The sequence below is a fragment of the Agelaius tricolor genome, unplaced genomic scaffold (genome assembly GCF_023055355.1).
Source record: "Agelaius tricolor isolate 1412-34295 unplaced genomic scaffold, bAgeTri1.0.p SCAF_70, whole genome shotgun sequence".
In the NCBI taxonomy this organism is placed as follows: Eukaryota; Metazoa; Chordata; class Aves; order Passeriformes; family Icteridae; genus Agelaius; species Agelaius tricolor.
In genome coordinates, this window is record NW_027269330.1 from 1342931 (window position 1) to 1361462 (window position 18532).

At 59.8% G+C, this 18532-nt stretch overlaps 1 protein-coding gene across 1 annotated transcript; it reads right to left on the minus strand.

Moving 5' to 3' along the window:
* Positions 1–1594: 1594 nt before the first annotated feature.
* On the minus strand, positions 1595–17461 carry TCF7L1 (transcription factor 7 like 1). The gene is made up of 12 exons (XM_071417791.1): positions 17027–17461; positions 16885–16945; positions 16048–16178; positions 7386–7469; positions 6986–7118; positions 6498–6600; positions 6063–6146; positions 5662–5805; positions 4543–4702; positions 3885–3992; positions 3494–3572; positions 1595–2604 (listed from the first exon to the last, which is right to left on the minus strand). The coding sequence occupies exons 1-12, from the start codon at positions 17225–17227 to the stop codon at positions 2207–2209; spliced, it is 1686 nt and encodes a 561-aa protein (XP_071273892.1). The 5' UTR covers positions 17228–17461; the 3' UTR covers positions 1595–2206.
* Positions 17462–18532: the final 1071 nt, after the last annotated feature.

Sequence of the window (18532 nt, forward strand, 5' to 3'; positions counted from 1 at the left end):
GGAATATTCTCCTGCTGGAGCCCAACATCTGTCTGAGGCTGTCTGGCTCTGGCTGGGGTTTAATCCCTGTGACAGGGCTCTCTCCATGCCTCTAATGTCCCACGAAATCCAATCCAAGGGGCTGCTTGTCCCCAGCCTGCTCCTGGTGCTGGGGAGAGCGGGGCCAAGCCTCCTCCTCACCAAAAATCACTTTCTTGGAACAGTTTCTCTCAAAAAAGCTCAATTTTGGCTCTTTTCAGGCGATGGCCACGCACATTCTGGGTGACCCTAATCCCCGGCTGTGTGACACGTGGCTGCTCCTCCCCAGCTCCAGGCCAGAATTCACACATTTTTCTCTCTGAAAGCAAGAAATTTAAATCATTTGGAAATGTAAATAATGGAAGCACCTCCCAAATCTGGGTGTGGCCACAATAAGGGGGCACTCGGGGGGTTTGGTGGGACCCCACAGCTGCTCCCAGCTCCCAGCGTGGCTCTGGCAGCTCTGGGATGCTCCAAGCTGGCAATTCCAGCTGCCCACATGATGGTCCTGGGCTGGACAGAGCAGCCACGCTCCTGCTGGAGCTTGCAAAGGCATCAGGAGCTTCCACAAGGTTTTGGAGCTGGCCCCAGGTGTGTCCTGTGGCCGTGCCCATGGCTGGGGCCTGGTTCAGGGGTGGGTTTTTGTAGTTCTGCCCAGCTCTGGTATGAAAATCCTAAAATCCAGGTGTTTTCTGCTGCAGATATGGATGCCAACACCTCTCACATCTGGAAAACACAGATCCTCCTCAGTCCCATGAAGTTCCCTTTCCCCTTACCTGCAGACAGGTGCCTGCTGCTGCTCCACTTTACAAACTCTTCCCTGGGGGCTTCTCAGCACTGGAAAGGAGAAGAGAAATGTCACAACAGGAGGAAAAAGTGTCCCTGGTGCCCCAAATGCACCAAAGTCCCAGCAGACCCAGCAGCTGCGGATGGGCTCACCCATCATTGATGCTGTTTGGGAACTGGGGGACACCGTGGTCCCCAAAATAAAGGTGAGGTGCAGGTAGAGAGCAGCCAGGCTGGGCCTGGGAGGCAGGAGCAGGGCAGGGAGTTCCAGAGGGGAATGGAACAGGGCTGTGAACGCCGTAAATTAACTCCAGGCAGGTGCGGCTCCAGGTCAGTCTGCAACAGAGACAAAATCATGAGTTCCAGGGGGAAAATTGGGGATTTTTCCTGCTGAAATACAAGGAGAGGAAAGACTCCTGATATACCCAAGTATGGAGCTGACTGAGGACTCCAAGTGGGTTGAAAATCCATCGGGTTGGTTTTCTGCAGGTCCTTTTTCATGCCTGGTTTGGAAGAAGCAGCCCCAGAGCACCCAGTACACACCAGTAACTCCCAGTGCCCGGCTCCTCAGGCACTGGTTCACCCAACCCCACGTGTCCTGATGCCTGGGTGAGTCCAGCAAAGCTGTACTCTGTTGGTGGCACCCCAAAATCCCCCTGAGCCCATGGCCAGAGCTGTTCAGGGATGCTGGAGCTCAGGAGCAGGAATTCCATCCTGAGATACTTCCCAGGAAAGTGGCAGAGGAAAAGTGGCGAGCGCTTCCCACAGAGACCACACTCACACCGCCAGCTGCAGCTGCAGTTTTTATTTCCTTTTGTGAAAAATAACAGGATTTTTTGAGGTGATAAAAACACAACCCCTCCCAGGGCTCAGCCCCAGGCCCTGCCCAGCCCAGCGGGAGCGTGGGCAGGGGCAGCACCGACGGAGCAGCACCCCCGGGGCAGCACCAGCTCCGTGCCAGGGCATGGAGCAGGATTTTGGGAGCAGCTGGAGGCGTTCCTGCTCCTGGAGCTGAGATGGAGAGCCAGTTCCAGCCCACGCCTGCCGTGCAGGGGCTGGCACCACCGTGAGGGTCCATCTCTGTGCTCCATGGCAGCGATGGGCATCAGTTCCTCCCTCAGAGATCCCCCTCGGCGGCACCTTCTGGAGGGTCTATTCCATTTTTTTTTTTTCTTTTTTTTTTTCTCTCCTTTTTTTTAATAAAAACAGTCTTTAGGTTGACCGCTGGCAGCAGCTCTGAGCAGAAAGCCCCTTCCCTCCAGAGCCTGCTCCCACAGAGTTCAGAAAGGGTCAAATATTGACCAATAACGGTTTTGGCTGCGTTCGAATCTTGATTGTGGCTTCTGCAATGTACAGCGGGGAGGGGACGGGGTGGGGAGGACAAGGAGGGGAGGTTTGTCCCTCAGTCAGCGGGTTTGGTGACCAGGGACAGCGGCTGCGTCTGCAGCGCGGCCAGGGCAGCCGGCATGGCGCCGGGCGGGGAGGCCAGCAGGGCCGAGGGGGTCCCCGAGGTGAAGGGGACGGGCCTGGAGAGCAGCGAGGAGGAGGAGGAGGAGGAGGAGGAGGAAGAGGAAGAGGAGGATTTGCTGAGCTGGGCCCGGGCCTCGGGCTTGGTGGTGAGCGAGAGTGGCTGGGCCTGCTCCGAGTGCGTGGCGGCCGGCGCGGCCGGCGAGGCCAGAGCGGCCGACGGCGTGGCCGGAGAGTCCAGCATGGAGCCGTGCGACGAGGCTGGGCTGGGGCACGGCTTCTCGGGCAGGAAGGGCACCACGCAGGGCTTCTTGCTCCGGGCGGGCAGCGAGCCTGCAGGGACAGGCATGGCGGGCGTGAGGGGACAGGGACAGCATGAGGGGCATGAGGGGACAGGGACAGCGTGAGGGGACAGGGACAGCGTGAGGGGCATGAGGGGACAGGGACAGCGTGAGGGGACAGGGACAGCGTGAGGGGACAGGGACAGCGTGAGGGGCATAAGGGGACAGGGACGGCGTGAGGGGCATAAGGGGACAGGGACAGTGTGAGGGGACAGGCACAGCGTGAGGGGACAGGCACAGTGTGAGGGGACAGGGACGGCGTGAGGGGCATGAGGGGACAGGGACAGCAGCATGAGGTGTAGCAGACTCCATGGAGCTGGCCAGAACTCCATGGAGGGCTGAGACTTAACAGTAGGAACTGCTGTCGTGATGAATCATGATGAGACAGCAAAATAAGCTCCCGTCTTCAGCTTCTCGGCCTATAGCTTGTCTCTGTAACCCCATAGGCCACTTTTTCCCTAACCTTTACTATTGGACAAGTTTGGATCCCCCTGTACCCTATAAAAAGGGGCTGTTTTAGCCCATTCGGCAGAAGAAGAGCCGTCGCTGGAACCCTTCACAGATCCCTCAATAAACCCATTGCTGTGGAACGCCAGGACCTCTCCTTCTCCTCTCTCACGTCTGCCCCTAGCCCTACGGCGCTTTTGGCAAGCACAAGCTGAAATCCTAAGAGAGCTGATAATCACTAAAGAGCTGAAAATCACTTAGCTTGCCAAAGGTAGCCACGGCTTCGAGCTGCGCGGGTATTCGGGCACTCTGTCTCCCAGAGGGACTGAGTTATCCAGATAAATAAAGACTGCCTTGCTTGGGGTTAAGCTTAATCAGAACACCTGGGGCCCTATCAATGAGGGGCACGGGGGACACGGGCAGGGGGCACTCACCGTCGGCATCGGGGCCCTGCTGCTGCTGCTGCTGCTGCTGCTGGGCCAGCTTCTCGCGCTTCCGCTTCTTCTTCTTGCCCTGGAACACAGAGTTTCAGCTCCTCCCGCAGCTCCAGGCTGCCACGGGGGTGCTGGGGTGGGAAACGTGCATGGGAGAGCACGTGGAGGGGATTGGAACTGTCACACGCTGTCACAGCAGCCTGAGCACAGCCAGACCCCTGAGTTCTGCCCCCGAGAGCACAGCCAGCCCCCTCCCAGCACCCCAAACTCTGTCCCCGAGCACAGCCAGCCCCCTCCCAGCACCCCAAACTCTGCCCCCGAGCACAGCCAGCCCCCTCCCAGCAGCCAGACCCCAGGAAGGGGCTGGGGGCCCCAGGGGGGTCACACGTACGTAGTTGTCCCTTGCTGACCAGGTCGGGTAGAGCTGCGAGTGCAGCTGCCGCTCCTTCCGCGCCAGCTCGTAGTACTTGGCCTGCTCCTCCCGGGACAGCGAGTGCCACTGCGGGGACAGCACGCTGGGGACCCCAGAACTGCCCCGGGGACCCCCAGAGCCACGCTGGGGACCCCAGAACTGCCCCAGGAACCCCCAGAGCCACGCTGGGGACCCCAGAGTCACTCTAAGAACCCCAAAGCCAGGCTGGGAACCCCCAAACCCCCACTGGAGACCCCAGAGCCAGGATGGGAACCCCCAGATCCATGCTGGAGACCCCAGAGGCACTCTGGGAGCCCCAAAACCAGGCTGAGAATCCCCAGATCCACACTGGAGACCTCAGAGCCAGACTAGAGACCCCAAATGCACACCAGAAACACCGAATACATGCTAGGATGCCCAGGGCTATGCTGGAGACCTCAAAGGCACACACTGGAAACCCCAGAGGTGGCTGGAATCCCCAGATCCACACTGGAGACCTTGAGCACCTGCTGCCCACCCCATGCCAGGTCAGCAGGAGCTCCCTGGGGCTCCCTGGGCTGGCAGTGCCCAGGTGGGGTCTGATCCAGGGGAGAAGTGAAAGCGGGGTCTCTGCAGTGTCCCCGGGGCCCCCCTGTACCCTCCGTCCCAGGATCTGGTTGATGGCCGCGCTCTCCTTCAGCGTGCACTCGGCCACCACCTTGGCCCTCATCTCCTTCATGTACAGCATGAAGGCGTTCAAAGGCTTCTTGATGTGCGGCTTCTTCTCCTCCTCCTTCTTCACGGCCACGGGGGATTTCCTGCCGGGGGAGCGGGACAGGGGGATCAGGGCCACGGACGCGTTTTATGGAAAATCACAGACATGTTTTATGAAAAATCCTTTCCTTAGGAGTTTTCCTCCTGAGAAGCTGAGAGGCCTCAGGAACAAAATGTAACCAATGATTATCTGCTGCTGTGGAATGCAACAGGTGCATCTGGGATTGGCCTCATGTGGTTGTTTCTAATTAATGGCCAATCACAGTCTAGCTGTCTCAGACTCTGGTCAGACACAAGATTTTATTATCATTATTTTATATTCTTTTGTTATAATTTCTTTCTATTCTTTGCTAGCTTTCTGATGAAATTCTTTCTTCTATTCTTTTAGTATAGTTTTAACATATAATTCTAATATAATATATTAATATATCATTTATATACTATAATATTATAATATATTACATTATAACATAATAAACATTACATAATATATTAATATATTATATTAATATATAATATATAATACATAGTATATATTATAAATAATGCAATAATATATAATACATGTTGTAATATATTAAGATATAATTTCAATATAATATATTAATTTAATTAAATTTTAAATTTAATTTTTAAATTTTTAAAATTTAAATTTAATTTTTAAAATTAAATATAATTTTTAAATTTTAATTTTTAAATTTAAAATTTCAATTTTTAAATTTAAAAATTAAAATTTTGAAATTATAAATTTAATTTTTTAAACTAAATTTACTTTTTACTTTAAATTTAATTTTTAAATTTTAATTTTTAAATTTTAATTTTAATTTATGATATATTATAACATATCATTTTGATATAATATACATCATAAAATAATACACCAGCCTTCTGAAACAGGGAGTCAAGATTCTCTCTCCTCGTCCTGGGACCCCTGCGAGCACTGCCCCAGGTCAGGACCCCCAGGAGCAGCCCCTGTCCCCCCCCAGCCCCTGTCCCCACTCACGAGGTGCCGGCAGGGCTGGAGCTGGGCTGGGGGGGCTCCTGCTTGACGATGGGGGAGACGATGGTGGGGTGGGGGATGCCCGAGGGGTGCAGCCCGTGCCCGGGCGGGGGCACCACGTGCGGGGAGAAGCGGCTGGACATCAAACTGCAGGGGGGACAGACAGCAGGGGTGGGCACGGGACCCCCCAGAACTGCCCGGGTTCAGAGAGCCCCTGCCCCAACCCAGCTGGGAGCCCCGAGAACGTGCCAGAGCCCAAAACGCACACTGGAAACCCCGAAAACGTGCTGGAACCCCAAATCCACCCTAGAAACCTCAAATCCACCCTAGAAACCCCAAATCCGCCCCAGAAAACCCAAACCCGCCCCAGAAAACCCAAACCCGCCCCATAAGCCCAGCCCCACCTGGACATGGAGGCGTTCATGGCCAGCGCGGGGTAGGGGTGCCGGAAGCCCCCAGCAGGGATGGAGTACACGGGCTGTCCTTGCCTACAAAACACGAGTCTTTTGGGGAAAAAAGATCCTTTTCCGCTTCATGGGCACCCCTGCGCTGCTCTTTCCATCTGCGGGATTCCCAAATTTTCCAGCAGCACGGAGTCCCCTCCCTTCCCACCCCAACAGGAGCTGCCCCAGCACCCCAAAACTGCCCCTGAGCACAGCCAGACCATTCCCAGCACAGCCAGCCCCCTCCCAGCACCCCAAATTCTGCCCCTGAGCCCTAACTCTGCCCCCAAGCACAGCCAGCCCCCTCCCAGCACCCCAAACTCTGTCCCCAACCCCAAATTCTGCCCCCCAAGCACAGCCAGCCCCCTCCCAGCCCCCCGAGCCCCCCGTCCTTACTGTGGCACGAGCCAGCCCAGCGGGGGTGGCAGCTGCCCCACGGCCCCGGGGGACAGGGGGTAGTAGGGGGGCAGCTCGGGGGGGTGCGGCGGCCGTGGGATCCCTGTGAGGGGCAGAGGGGGCAGGAGGGGGGGCTCAGAGCAGGGCCAGGGCAGCCAGGGAGCCCCCCGTGCCCCCCAGCAGCCTTCTGTGAGCAGCCCAGATCCCCCCAGATCCCTGTGAGCAGCCCAGATCCCCCCAGATCCCTGTGAGCACCCCAGACCCCTCTGAGCACCCCAGATCCCCCCTTTGAGCACCCCAGATTCCCCCTCTGAGCATCCCCAGATCCCCCCTCCAGATGTTTCCCCCACCCCCTGCTCCCCCCCAGGTGCCCCCAGCCCCATTCACCCCCAGGTATCCCCCAGGTGCCCCCAGTCCCATTCACCCCCAGGTGCCCCCAGCCCCATTCACCCCCAGGTGTCCCCAGCCACGCTCCCAGCCCCGCTCACCCGTTTTGGGGTCGATCTCAGGGCTCAGGTGCCCGGGGGGTGACCCGGGCGGGAAGGGTTCACTGCTGTAGGTGATGAGCGGCGTCAGGGGGTGCATGTGATGGGCGTGCTGCACCACGGGCACCTTGTTGGACTGTGGGGAGAGCACAGGGGCAGGGCTCAGCCCATGGGAACAGCCCTGGGCAGCGGGGCAGCACAGCCAGGGCTGTCCCACCAGCCCTGAAACTGCCCCAGGGCAGTGTCCCTGCCCCAGTCATGGTGCCCCTGCCCCCCTTTGCTCTTTAAGATCCCTCCCCAGCCCAAACCACTCCCGAATCCCCCCCATGGAATGGGAGAGGGTCCCTGGCAGGGCTGGAGGTGCTGGGAACCCCCCCTGGGTCTGGGGGCTGCCCTCTCTCACCAGGTGGGCGGGTGAGGGCGAGCTCCTGTCCTTGAGCGTGGCCCCGGCCGGCACGTCCAGGAGTGGCCACTTCATCTGCAGGTACTGTGGGAGGGATGGACACTGCCCTGTGCACTGCCCCACGCAGCCCTGGCCCCAAAAAACCCGGCCCCAAAAAACCCTGCCCCAAAAAACCCTGCCCCCAAAAACCACCCCTGCCCCAGACACTGCACCAGGCCTGAAACAGCCCCCCAGCCCCAAAATCACCCCAGTCCTGGCCTCAAACATCCTCTGACCCCAAAACACCCCCAAACATCTCCAGTCCCAAAGCTCCTCCTGATACCAAAACACCCCCAGCCCTGAAACATCCCACTCAGCCCCAAAACATTCCCCAGCCCCAAAACTTCCCCTAATCCCAAAATCCTCCCTAGCTCAGAAACAACCCTCTGACCCCAAAACATTCCCTGGCCTTGCCTGCACAGCCAGCCAAGGACACCCCAACCATGGGCAAAGAGGTTTTGGGGTTTTTCTCCCTTTCTGGGTTTACATCCCGCTGTGACTCTGGGGTGTCTCCCTGGCACCCCAAAAAAGGGGCTTTGTGTGTGTTTGGGGGGCCAGAGGCAGCTCCCGAGGAGAGCAGGAGGGAGGGAGGGAGGGAGGGTCCCTGGAGATGCCAGGGCTGCAGAATGTGGGAACGTGGCTGCAGCAGCTGCTGCAGGAATTTCCCCAGACACAAACCTGCCTGAGCCGGGGCAGCTGGAGAGAAAACCCAGCAGGAGCCTGGGGCAGCGTTAACCCTTCCAGGACCCCCACCCAGGACCCCCCTGGCACAGCACAGCCCCAGAGCTGAGGGGGATCCCTCCTGATCCCACCATTCCCACAGCACAGGGGATCCCCAAACACCTGGGTCACTGTCACCTGTGGACTGGCCATGACCTGCCAGCTGTCACCTGTGGGCTCACTGTCACCCCAGGCTCACTGTCCCCCATCCCTCCCTGGCATGAGGAGCTGTTCCCCAAGGGACACCTTTGCTGCTCCCTCCAAATCTGGCTCATCCTCAGGGCCAAAATGTCCCGAGAGCTCCAGGGCCACACTGGGCTGGCACTGGGGTCACCCCCCTGTCCCCAGACCCCACACTGGGGTCACCCCCTGTCCCCAGCCCCCTCCCACACTCCAAGCACCAGATGAGACCCTCGGTGCTCCCCCAGTTGTGTGTCCATGTCCAGGACAGAGCAGGAGGTGCCCCCCAGCTCTGACCCCCCCAGCCCCAGCCCAGAGGGGCTTTCTGGGCTGCCCTGTAGGAAGAGGAGGCGCCAGGGGATGGGGACAGCCCTGGGGGAAGCTCTGGGGATAAAAGGCTGATTCTCATTTTGGGGCCATTTCGGGAGCCTGGGGAAGGGAAAGGGACGAACAGGGGGGACTCTTTCAATGTACACAAAGCGGGGGGAGCTGCTGAATGGTTCAGTGGTGATGTGGAGAAATGACAAAATGACCCCCCCTCCCCTCTCCCCTCCTCTTCCTCCCCATCCCGTGGCTCCAGCTGGGACACAGCCCCCACTGTCCCCCCACTGGGGACCCGAGCTGTGAAACAGCAGCAAAAAAAAAATTAAAAAGAGGAAAATAGTTGAAAATCGGTCACATTCCAGAGATATTAGAGCCAGCCCTGGGTGCTCGTTACCAGCCAATTAAAAGCAGGGGTAACTCCTTCCCTGCTGGAGCCCAGCCCCCTGGGAGCCCCCAGACCCAGGAGAGGGGGCCAGGGGATGCCCTGAGGTCCAACTGGGGGTGTTCACCAGAGGATTCCCACTCCTCCTGCTCTGCCCAGGCCCCAGCCCAGCTGTGCTGCTTCCCTGGGAAGGGGGAGAGCCCCTGGTGGGGCTGGCTGGGGCCCTGGGTCCTGCTGAGGGTCCCACTGAGGGTCCTGGTGTGGCAGAACCCCAGGGCTGCAGGTCCTGGCAGCTCCATGTGCCCATGGCCCCTGTCCCAGAGGGTTTGTCCCCCTGTCCCAGGGCTCCATCACTCTGCCCTGGTCCCAGCCCCTCCTGTCCCCCTGTCCTGGCCCCTCTGCTCCCTTTTCCCCCAAAATCCATCCCAAAATCACGCCAGGCCAGCCAGGACAGGCCAAGCATTGGGGCAGGAAATGGGGGTTTGTAGGATGTTTAATGGAGGCCCCCAAAATCTTTGTCCAGGTGTGGCCACTGCAGCCCCATGGCATCCCAAGATCAAGGTTTGAGCAGTGTCACTGGACTGTTTGGGAAAAAAACACCCAAATTTGGCTCCAGGAGTGACAGGGAATGGGATTTTGCAGAGAAATGGGGATGCTGGGCTCAATGCATCATCCAGTTCCTTAGAACTTTGTCTTTGGGCATAAGAAGGTGGGAAAAAAACCCCAAATCTGCCCTGGCAGAAGGGCCTGGGGCTGCACCCAGGATGCTGCAATGGGGATTGGGGGAAGCCCCAAAATGGGGAAAAAGGGAATGGGAAAAGGAGAAAAATGGGAAAGGGGGAAAGGAGAGGGGAAAGCCAGGACCTGGCCTCTCACCCTCCTGAGGCAGGACGGGGTGTCCTTCACACCCCAACAAATCACCCAACGCCAACAACCAGGGAGCAAAGCCAGGAGCATCCCAGCCCCACAGCTGCTGCATTCCCTGGGATAACTGGGGAGGCAGAAATCCCAATTACAGCTGGATTTACAGCCCAGGCAAGGAGACATAAATCTCTCCCCCACCCCCGCCATCCCTCCGCTTCCCAGCCAAATAATCTCCTCCAGATGTTGCCCATGAGCACCAGGATGACAAATTCCAGCCAGGAGACTCCTGGGAGGGTCTCCTGCACCCCCACATCCCAGGGAGAACCCCCAAAATCCCCCTAAAATAGGAGTTCTTGTCCCACCAGGATTTAGGGTTTCTACAGGCTGATGTAGGGTTGATGCAGGAGACATCTCCAGGTTCCCTTCTGGCATTTTCTGGGTGACAGCAGCCAGGCAAAGGGTGTCCCAGCTGGGGACAGGGATTTTGGGGTGGGAATGAGGGTTTGGGACACCCTAACAACAGATGTTTGTCCATTCCCATAACACAGCCACAGACACCAGATGGGAAATGCCAAAGGGGCTGGGGTGGGGAGGTGGGAAAAGTGGCTGGGAGATGAAAAATAAGTTTAAAAAAAAACCCCAAAAAACAAACAAACTCAATTTGGGATGAGCTTGGAGAGGTGGGACTTGTGCTACCTGATCTCCACCCACAGATCCCACATCAACACCCTGGGGACACCTGAGGGAGAGCTGAGGCCCAGGGATGGGATGGGAATGGGATCGATGGGATCCATGGGATCCGTGGGATGGGATCCGTGGGATGGGATGGGATCCGTGGGATGGGATGGGATCCGTGGGATGGGATGGGATCCGTGGGATGGGATCCGTGGGATGGGATGGGATCCATGGGATGGGATGGGATCCGTGGGATAGGATGGGATCAGTGGGATGGGATGGGATCCATGGGATGGGATGGGATGGGATCAGTGGGATGGGATCCATGGGATGGTATCCATGGGATGAGATGGGAATGGGATCCATGGGATGGGATCAGTGGGATGAGATCAGTGGGATGGGATCCATGGGGTGGGATGGGATCCATGGGGTGGGATCCGTGGGATGGGATCCGTGGGATGGGATCCATGGGATGGGATCCATGGGATCCGTGGGATGGGATCCATGGGATCCGTGGGATGGGAATGGGATGGGATCAGTGGGATGGGATGGGATCCGTGGGATCCATGGGACGCTGGGGATGAGGCTGGAGCACTGCAGTGGGGACAGCCCAGGGTGGCCCTGGCCCTGCTCCTCACTGGGTGCCCCGAGCCTCCCCCACCACAGAGGACCCCAGCCCCTGCTCCCTGTCCCCACAGCCAGTGGCCCCAGACCCTGCTGCTGGCCCAGGCTTTTGTCTGCACTCCCTCAATGGATCCATTCATGGCCTGCATCCTCCGGGGGATCCCAGCAGGAGCAGCAGCGGGCTCAGCCTGCCCTGGCCACCAACAGCCCTGTCCAGAGCATCCCCAGGCTGGGGGTGACACCAGCACAGCAGCCCCAGTGCTGCCCCTCCCCTGCCCTCTGCCGAGCCCTGAGCAGCACCCTCAGCATCCTCAGCATCCTCAGCATCCCCAGGGATCCCCAAGATCTCCAGGGATCCCGGGCTGAACACGCAGGGGCGAAATCCCTGCCAAAAAAACACCAGAAAAAAGGCAAACCGAGGAGGGGCACATCAGCCCTCCCCCTCCTCCTCCTCCTCCCCACCTCCATCCCCTTTCCCCAAACTCCCAGAGACCGAACACAACACACCCGCTCCCAGTCCCGACCCTTCTTCCCTTATCCCTCCTCTTCCTCCATCCAGGATGCACCGGGCACTTCCCCCCGGGTTCCTCTTCCCTCCCGAGCTCCCGCCCGCGACTTCAAGGAAGGAAAACTAATGAAAAGCAGCTGCTGGGAATTCCAGAAGGATGATGAATGCGCCTCAGTCCCGGAACAATCCCAGGGCTGAGCAGAGGCGCCCCGAGCACTTACTTCATCGCTTTAATTTGGGAATCGTGTTAGAAAAGGAGGGAGGAGGGAGGTTCGGGGGGTGGAAACCTCCTGTAGGTCTGCAAACCCCGCCCGCGGGGTAATTAGCCGAAGAGCATAATTAAGGAGCGGGATAAAGGGGCCATTGTGTGCGGCAGCCCTGCAGAGGCTGGCAGCAGGGAAACTGAGGCACGGGGAGGGCTCGGGGCCGGGAAGGGCTGGATCAGCCCAGCAGCTGCACACAGCAACGAGGACAAGCCAAAACGTGGGGAAAACCGAGGTTTTTCCTTAATATTTACCAGGTGGGGAAGGAAGGCGGCGCTGGTGGGGGGCAAATCCCAAATAAATGAGAAAATCCCAAATTAGCGCAGCAGGAAGGAGGAGGAACTGCCGCGGTCCCAGGATGCTGGGAGCGGGCCCTCACGCCAGAAAAATCCCCCCATTCCAACACCTCCATCCGCATCCCAGTGCCAAAATCCCTCCAGGCCCTGCCAGAGCCGCCAGCAAGACCCGCCCGGTTTTTGGAGCAGCCCTTTTCCCTGCCAAAAATCCGTATTTTAATCATTTTCCTTGGCAGCAGCGCAGTTAAGGATCTATTTTCTTTAGGAGACAGATAGGGCTCTGTATCCTCGGGAATTCATCGCAGGAGTGGCGCAAAAAAAGCCGGAATAGGTCCAGGTTATGGATTTTTCCCTCATTTATTTTGGGATCGCAGCCTGCCGAGGCGCATTAATTACACCGAGGTGCATTAATTACACCGGCACGGCGTCGGGAGAGCTGTTTGGATGGAATTCCACGCCTGAGGAAGGTTTGGATTTATTTAAATCCTCGCCTCCAGACTCGAATTCCTGGGGTTAAACTGGTTTTTTTGGGAATGGTGCCAATCCTGTGCATGGTCGCTGCTCCGTGCCTGGTTCCCATCTACTTCCCAAGCGGGAGGAAGATGCTGGGATGAGGTTTTACCCAGTATGGATCCCTCTCGTTCTGGGTTTGGGGTAACACCCATCAGCTCCACACCATCCTGATGGAATGGATCCGGCATCGTGGCAATGGGGATTTGCATCCATCCAGCTCAGGCACATCCAGGGTATTTCCTCTCCATCCACCTTGCAGACCTTTGTGTCGTTGGGAATGATCCCAAGGAGCCAAACACAGCCTCACAGGTCCCAAATTCCTGGTTGGAATTGAGGAAAATTGGCAGAAAGGCCGCTCCAAACAATGCCATCGTTAGATTCCAGCAAATTCTTTCACCATCAGAGCAGAGCCCCAAAATTCTCCCTGGGCAGAAACTGCCAGGGAAGTGATCCTGGGGACCACGGAGACTTCCCAAATTCCAGGATCCCAGCTGGAAGTAACCCAGGAGCAAAATGAATTCACACGGATTGAAGAGCAGGAGCATCCATCCATTGGTGCTTGGTGGGTTGGCACAGGGATGTGACTTCTTCTCCTGGTTTGGAGTGTGGGAAGGCACTGTGTAACCAGATTCCTAAACGTTCCCCAGATTTCCACAGATATCCCAGATTTTGGAGCAGAGAAATGCAGAATTCCCAGTATTCCAAAGTAAGTCCTCCAGCTGTTTGGCTGTCAGATCAGCGCTGGCACTTGCAGACTCATCCATCCCCTGGATCCAACACCTTCCTGGCCACCTCCTCGGGGCACCTCCCAGCCCTGGAGATTATCTGGGGTTTGGGTTTCTTCTCCCAGAACCTTCCTTCTCCCTTCAACCCACAGCACCTGGGTGGGTGCCACGGCCTCCGGGATGGCGGCGTCCTGCAGATCAGCTCCTTCCCTCCAACACCGGGGCAAAACCAACAAGGAAACGGGGGAAGGATGTTCCCGAGGCAGGCTGTGCCTCCTGCCACCCCGGAGCTCCTCCGCATGTCCGGGCTCATCCTGAGGATGAGGGTGGGAGCCGGGTTTGGAGCTCGGTGCCCTCGGGCCGTGCTGCGTGTGGGGATGTGGGGATGTGGGGCTGGATCCAGGGGGACTGGGAGGCTGCTGCCAGCACAGGGCTGGGAAACTCTGCCTGGGTGTATCTGGGTGCTGTGTCCAGCACAGGGCTGGGAAACTCTGCCTGGGTGTATCTGGGTGCTGTGTCCAGCACAGGGCTGGGAAACTCTGCCTGGGTGTATCCGGGTGCTGTGTCCAGCTGTGCCTGGATATATCCAGGAAGGATCAGGGTCCTGTGTCCAGCAGAGGACAGGGAAGCTGTGCCTGGGTGTATCCGTGGGGAAATTGGGAGGCTGTGTCCAGCACAGGGCTGGGAAGCTGTGCCTGGGTGTATCCAGGAGGGATCAGGGTGCATTGTCCAGCTGTGCCTGGGTGTATCCAGGAGGGATCGGGGATCCTGTGTCCAGCACAGGGCTGGGAAGCTGTGCCTGGGTGTATCCAGCTGCTGTGTCCAGCTCCATCAAGGATTCTGTTCCCAGAGGCCGAGGTGTGGAGTGAGGAGGCTGAGCCCGTGTGGATCCAGGGTCAGATCCAGGATGCTGTGCCCAGACGGGGTCAGGGATGCCTGGAGGGATCAGGAACAGGATCCAGCAGGAGATCGATCATGTTGAGCCAGCAGGACCTGGTGTGGGGTTGAGGATGCTGCACACACAGGATCACAGGTGCTGAGCCTGGCTGGATCCAGACCTGGGCCAAGGATCCTCTGTCCTGCAGTCTCCTGTCTGATTGAGGATGCTGAGCCTCGCTGGGTCTGGGTGAGGGTCAGGGTGCTGTGCCCAGATGGATGCAGAGCAGGACCAAGGAGGCTCTGTCCTGACTCTTCTGTTTGATTGAGGATGCTCAGGGTCAGGGTGCTGTGCCCAGATGGATCCAATGTGGGCCTGGGGACACCGTGCCCATGCTGGGGTCTGGATCCCTGTGCTGCACACCGTGGGGGCTCACAGAAGGGGCTTGGTGCTGGGCACAGAGCTCTGCTGCTCTCCCGTGGCATCCAGAGCATCACGCAATCCCCCGACCCGCCCCCAGCATCCCCACACGCCCCTCACCAACCGGAGGCCCCATTCCGTCGGAATTCAGCCCAAATCCAGGCTTTCCCAAGCCCAGCCATCCCTCTGAAACATCCGGGAGGCGACACCCGCTCCAGCCCCTGTTAATTAATCCCCTTTCTGGGATTCATTAAATCATCGTTAGTGGCCGCTTGTGACGGATCCCGAGCCCAATCCCTGCTCATTATCCCGGATTCCCTGCCAGTGTTTGGCATCGCGGTCAGTCCTGCTTCATCCCCAAAACCTCCTAATCCCAGGAGTGACAAATTGGGAATACAACCTTTATCCAGCCGGGATAATTAGCTTATCTGCCCTCCCCATCCCGGGATTTGCACTTCACGGCCACTCCAACCAGTTGCTTCCAGGAAAGCAAAAGCAGGAAAACCCTCAAAATACGGAAAACCCTCCGGGCGAACCAGCCGGGTTCCGGGATTCCGAACCATTACAAACACTGTTATCCCATGTAGGCTCCACATGGGAACGCAGTTCCCCGTGGATCCGGAGAAATTACACGCGGAAAAGCATCACCGGAGCGAGATTACACCTGGACAATCAGGAGCGAGGGGGCTCCCACTGTCAGCATCCCTCGGGACCCCCGGAGGGCTGAGAATTCCCTCCTCCCTCGGGCGGGGGCTCAGAATTCCTCCCGGGATGGCCCCGTAGGGAACACCTTGTGTTCCTAAAGCACCTTCACATCCCTCAAATCGCTTTCGGATGCTGCCCGAGAGGTTGAGCGGGATGGTTTGGGGGCCGAGGGACTCTGCCGAGGGGAGGGGGTCGCTCCCCCTCTCCCACCCCCCCAGTTCTCGCTCAATTTGCTTAATCACTTCTCCCCCCGCGGCCAATGTTGGCCCATTAACGGCTCTAAAACCCTTTTAAATGAGAAAAGCAGCAGCTCAGGGTCAGGTTTCGGGGCGGGTCCCCCGGAGCGAAGCCCCCCCAAACTCCCCACCCCCCTCAAAGCTCCCCCCCAAAAGGGGCGAAGTGAGCCAGAAGTAAAATAAATAAACCAAATTTCTTGAGGGTTTTTTTTTTAGCATCAGGTGGTCGCTTTGCTGCAGGACGGGCTTGGGGGGGTCTGAGCACCCGCGAGAGGTGAGGAGAGGCTGGGGAGGGCCCGGGGGGCACTTACGGTGCGGGCTCCGCCGGGGGACAGGGCTCCGTTGGCGAGGTAGGGGCTGCCCAGCTCCGGGAGCATCAGGAAGGGGTACCCGGGGTAGGGGGGGCCCTTAAAGAAACCCCCATCCTGCTGCCGTCTGACCACTGCGGAGAGAAGGGAGGGGAGGGGGGCGTCAGGGGGCGGGGGCGACCCTCGGGGGATGCCCAAATCCCTTGAGGGGGGCGCGGGTTCTTCCGGGCGTCTCCGACGGAATTTTGGGGGAGTCCTTGGTTCTCGCGGAGGGAGGGTGGGTCCCTCGGGGGGGCCCAAGTCGCCTGGGGGGGGGTCCTTGATGTTCTCGGGGTTTCTCGATTTTCTAGGGATTCCCACTCGGGGGGCAGCTGGGTGCGCCCCTCGGGGGGGGCTTTTGGGGGATCCCCGCTGGGGAGGGGCCCGGACAGTTCCCTTGGGGGTGTCCCTGGTCCTTCTGGGGGGGTCTCGGCTGCGCGGGGCAGCCCCGGGGTGGCGGCTCCCGGTGCCGGTCACTCCCCCCCGAACGGAGCCGGTCCCGGGGGCGTCGCGCAGCCACGGGGGCACCGATCCATGCCCGGGGCCGGTTACCGGGGCGGGGACGTGGGAGGGGGGACACGGGGGAGGGGGGACACGGGGGGAGCGGGACACGGGGGGGACACGCAAGGGGGGAGCGGGCCCCGGCCCCAGGGGGACACCGCGGGGAGGAGCGCAGGACACGGTGGGGCGGGGGGGGCACACAAGGGGTCCCGCCCGCAGCGGGGGCGGAAACAAAGAAGTTGGGAAGTGCCGGCGGGTCCCGGGGGATGCGGCGGGGAGCGGGGAGGGGGGGTCCGGTACCTTCTGCCAGAGAGTCCCGCGGCTTCTGGAAACTTTCCCGGGGCGGCGGGGGCCGCTCCGCCTGCGGGGAGAGGCGGTGAGCGGAGCGGGGCCGGGCGGGGGGCGCCTCCCCCCGGCTCCCCGCCGCCGCCCCCCGCCTCACCTCGGGGCCGGGGCCGGCCGCGGCGCCGGGGCCCCCCCGGTTCTCGGTCTCGCTGACCAGCGAGGACTTGAGCTCGTCCAGGTCCCCGTGGGCCGAGCCGCGCCCCGCGCCCTTGTCCTGCTCCTCGCCCTCGTCCTGGAAGGCGATGAGCTCGTCGGGGGCCCCCAGGTCGTCCCCCCCCGTGGGTTCCAGCTGCGGCATCGTGGGGTCCCGCCCCGGCCCCGCCGGGCCCCGCCGCCGCCGCCGCCACCGCCCGGAGGGTCGGGAATGCGCGGGGCGGCGGGGCGGGGAGGAGCCGGGATGCAAACCGACACCGGGGGCCGGGCAGGGGCTCGCGCCGCCCCGCCGGGCCCGCTCCGCTCCGCAAGGGTCCCGCACCGGCCCCGCACCGGCCCCGCTCGGTCCCGCCGCGACCGGGGCTCCCTGCACGTTCCGAGCCCCCCCCATCCCGTCCGTGCCGCCCTCATCCCATCCGGGGCTCCCCCAGCCGGGCCGGGGTGCCCCAGCTGGGATCCCCCCGTCCCACGCAGGGTGTCCCCTCCCACCCGTGCCCCCCGTCCCGTGCGGGTGTCACCTCCCGTCCGAGGGTTCCAGTTCCCCCCATCCCACGCGGGGTGACACTCCTGACACATCTGAGTGTTCTCAGCTTACTCATGGTCCCCCTCTTTCTGTCCGTGTTCCTGCCACCCCGCCCTGGGGTTCCCCCCATCCCTCCCTGGGTGTCCCTTCCCATCTGGGTGCCCCCATCCCACCGAGGGTGCCCCCATCCCACCCGGGGTGTCTCCATCCCACCCATGGTGCCCCCATCCCACCGCAGTGCCCCTGTCCCCCACCCCAAGGAACGCTCCGGGGCACACGCCCACCCCTCCCCACACTGGGATCACGGTCCTGCCATGATGGGAGCCCAGCCCTCAGGACGGACATCCAAAAAAACCTTTTTCTCCTTTTTTTTTTTTTATTTTTACAGGGTGGGCTCGCTCCCGCACGGCTGGCGGGGTGGCACCACACGGGGCTCAATCCATCATCGCCGAGGCTTTGTCTCGGTGCCATCACCCACAGCCTGGCCGTGAACCCCAATCCCAGGCACCTCCAGCCCCCCGGGGCCAGCGGCCCCCGCCGCCCCCCGGCAGGGCAGCCCCTCGCTCTGCGCCACAAAGCTCCTTCAGTTGCTGTGCCTGAAATACTTCATGAAAAGGCTTTTGTACCGTCGGAATCGCTGGTGACCCCGGTCCCCCCTGCCCAAGATTCCCAAGGAAAAGCAGGAGGCAGCTGCGGGGGGTCGTGCCGGCTGGCCCTTCCCCGCTCCCGGCCCTCCAGATGTTTTATTGCCCTGCGTTTAATTAACATTTCCAGCCACGTGCTGAATGGGGAGCTCACATCTGCCCCTTCTTCCCGGACCGCTCCTGGTTTAGGGGCTCATGGAGTCGGGGTGTGGATGTGTCCAGGGGTCTGGGTGAGTCCCGGGATGCTAAAAAATATAAATGATCCCCTTATGCATTATTTTTG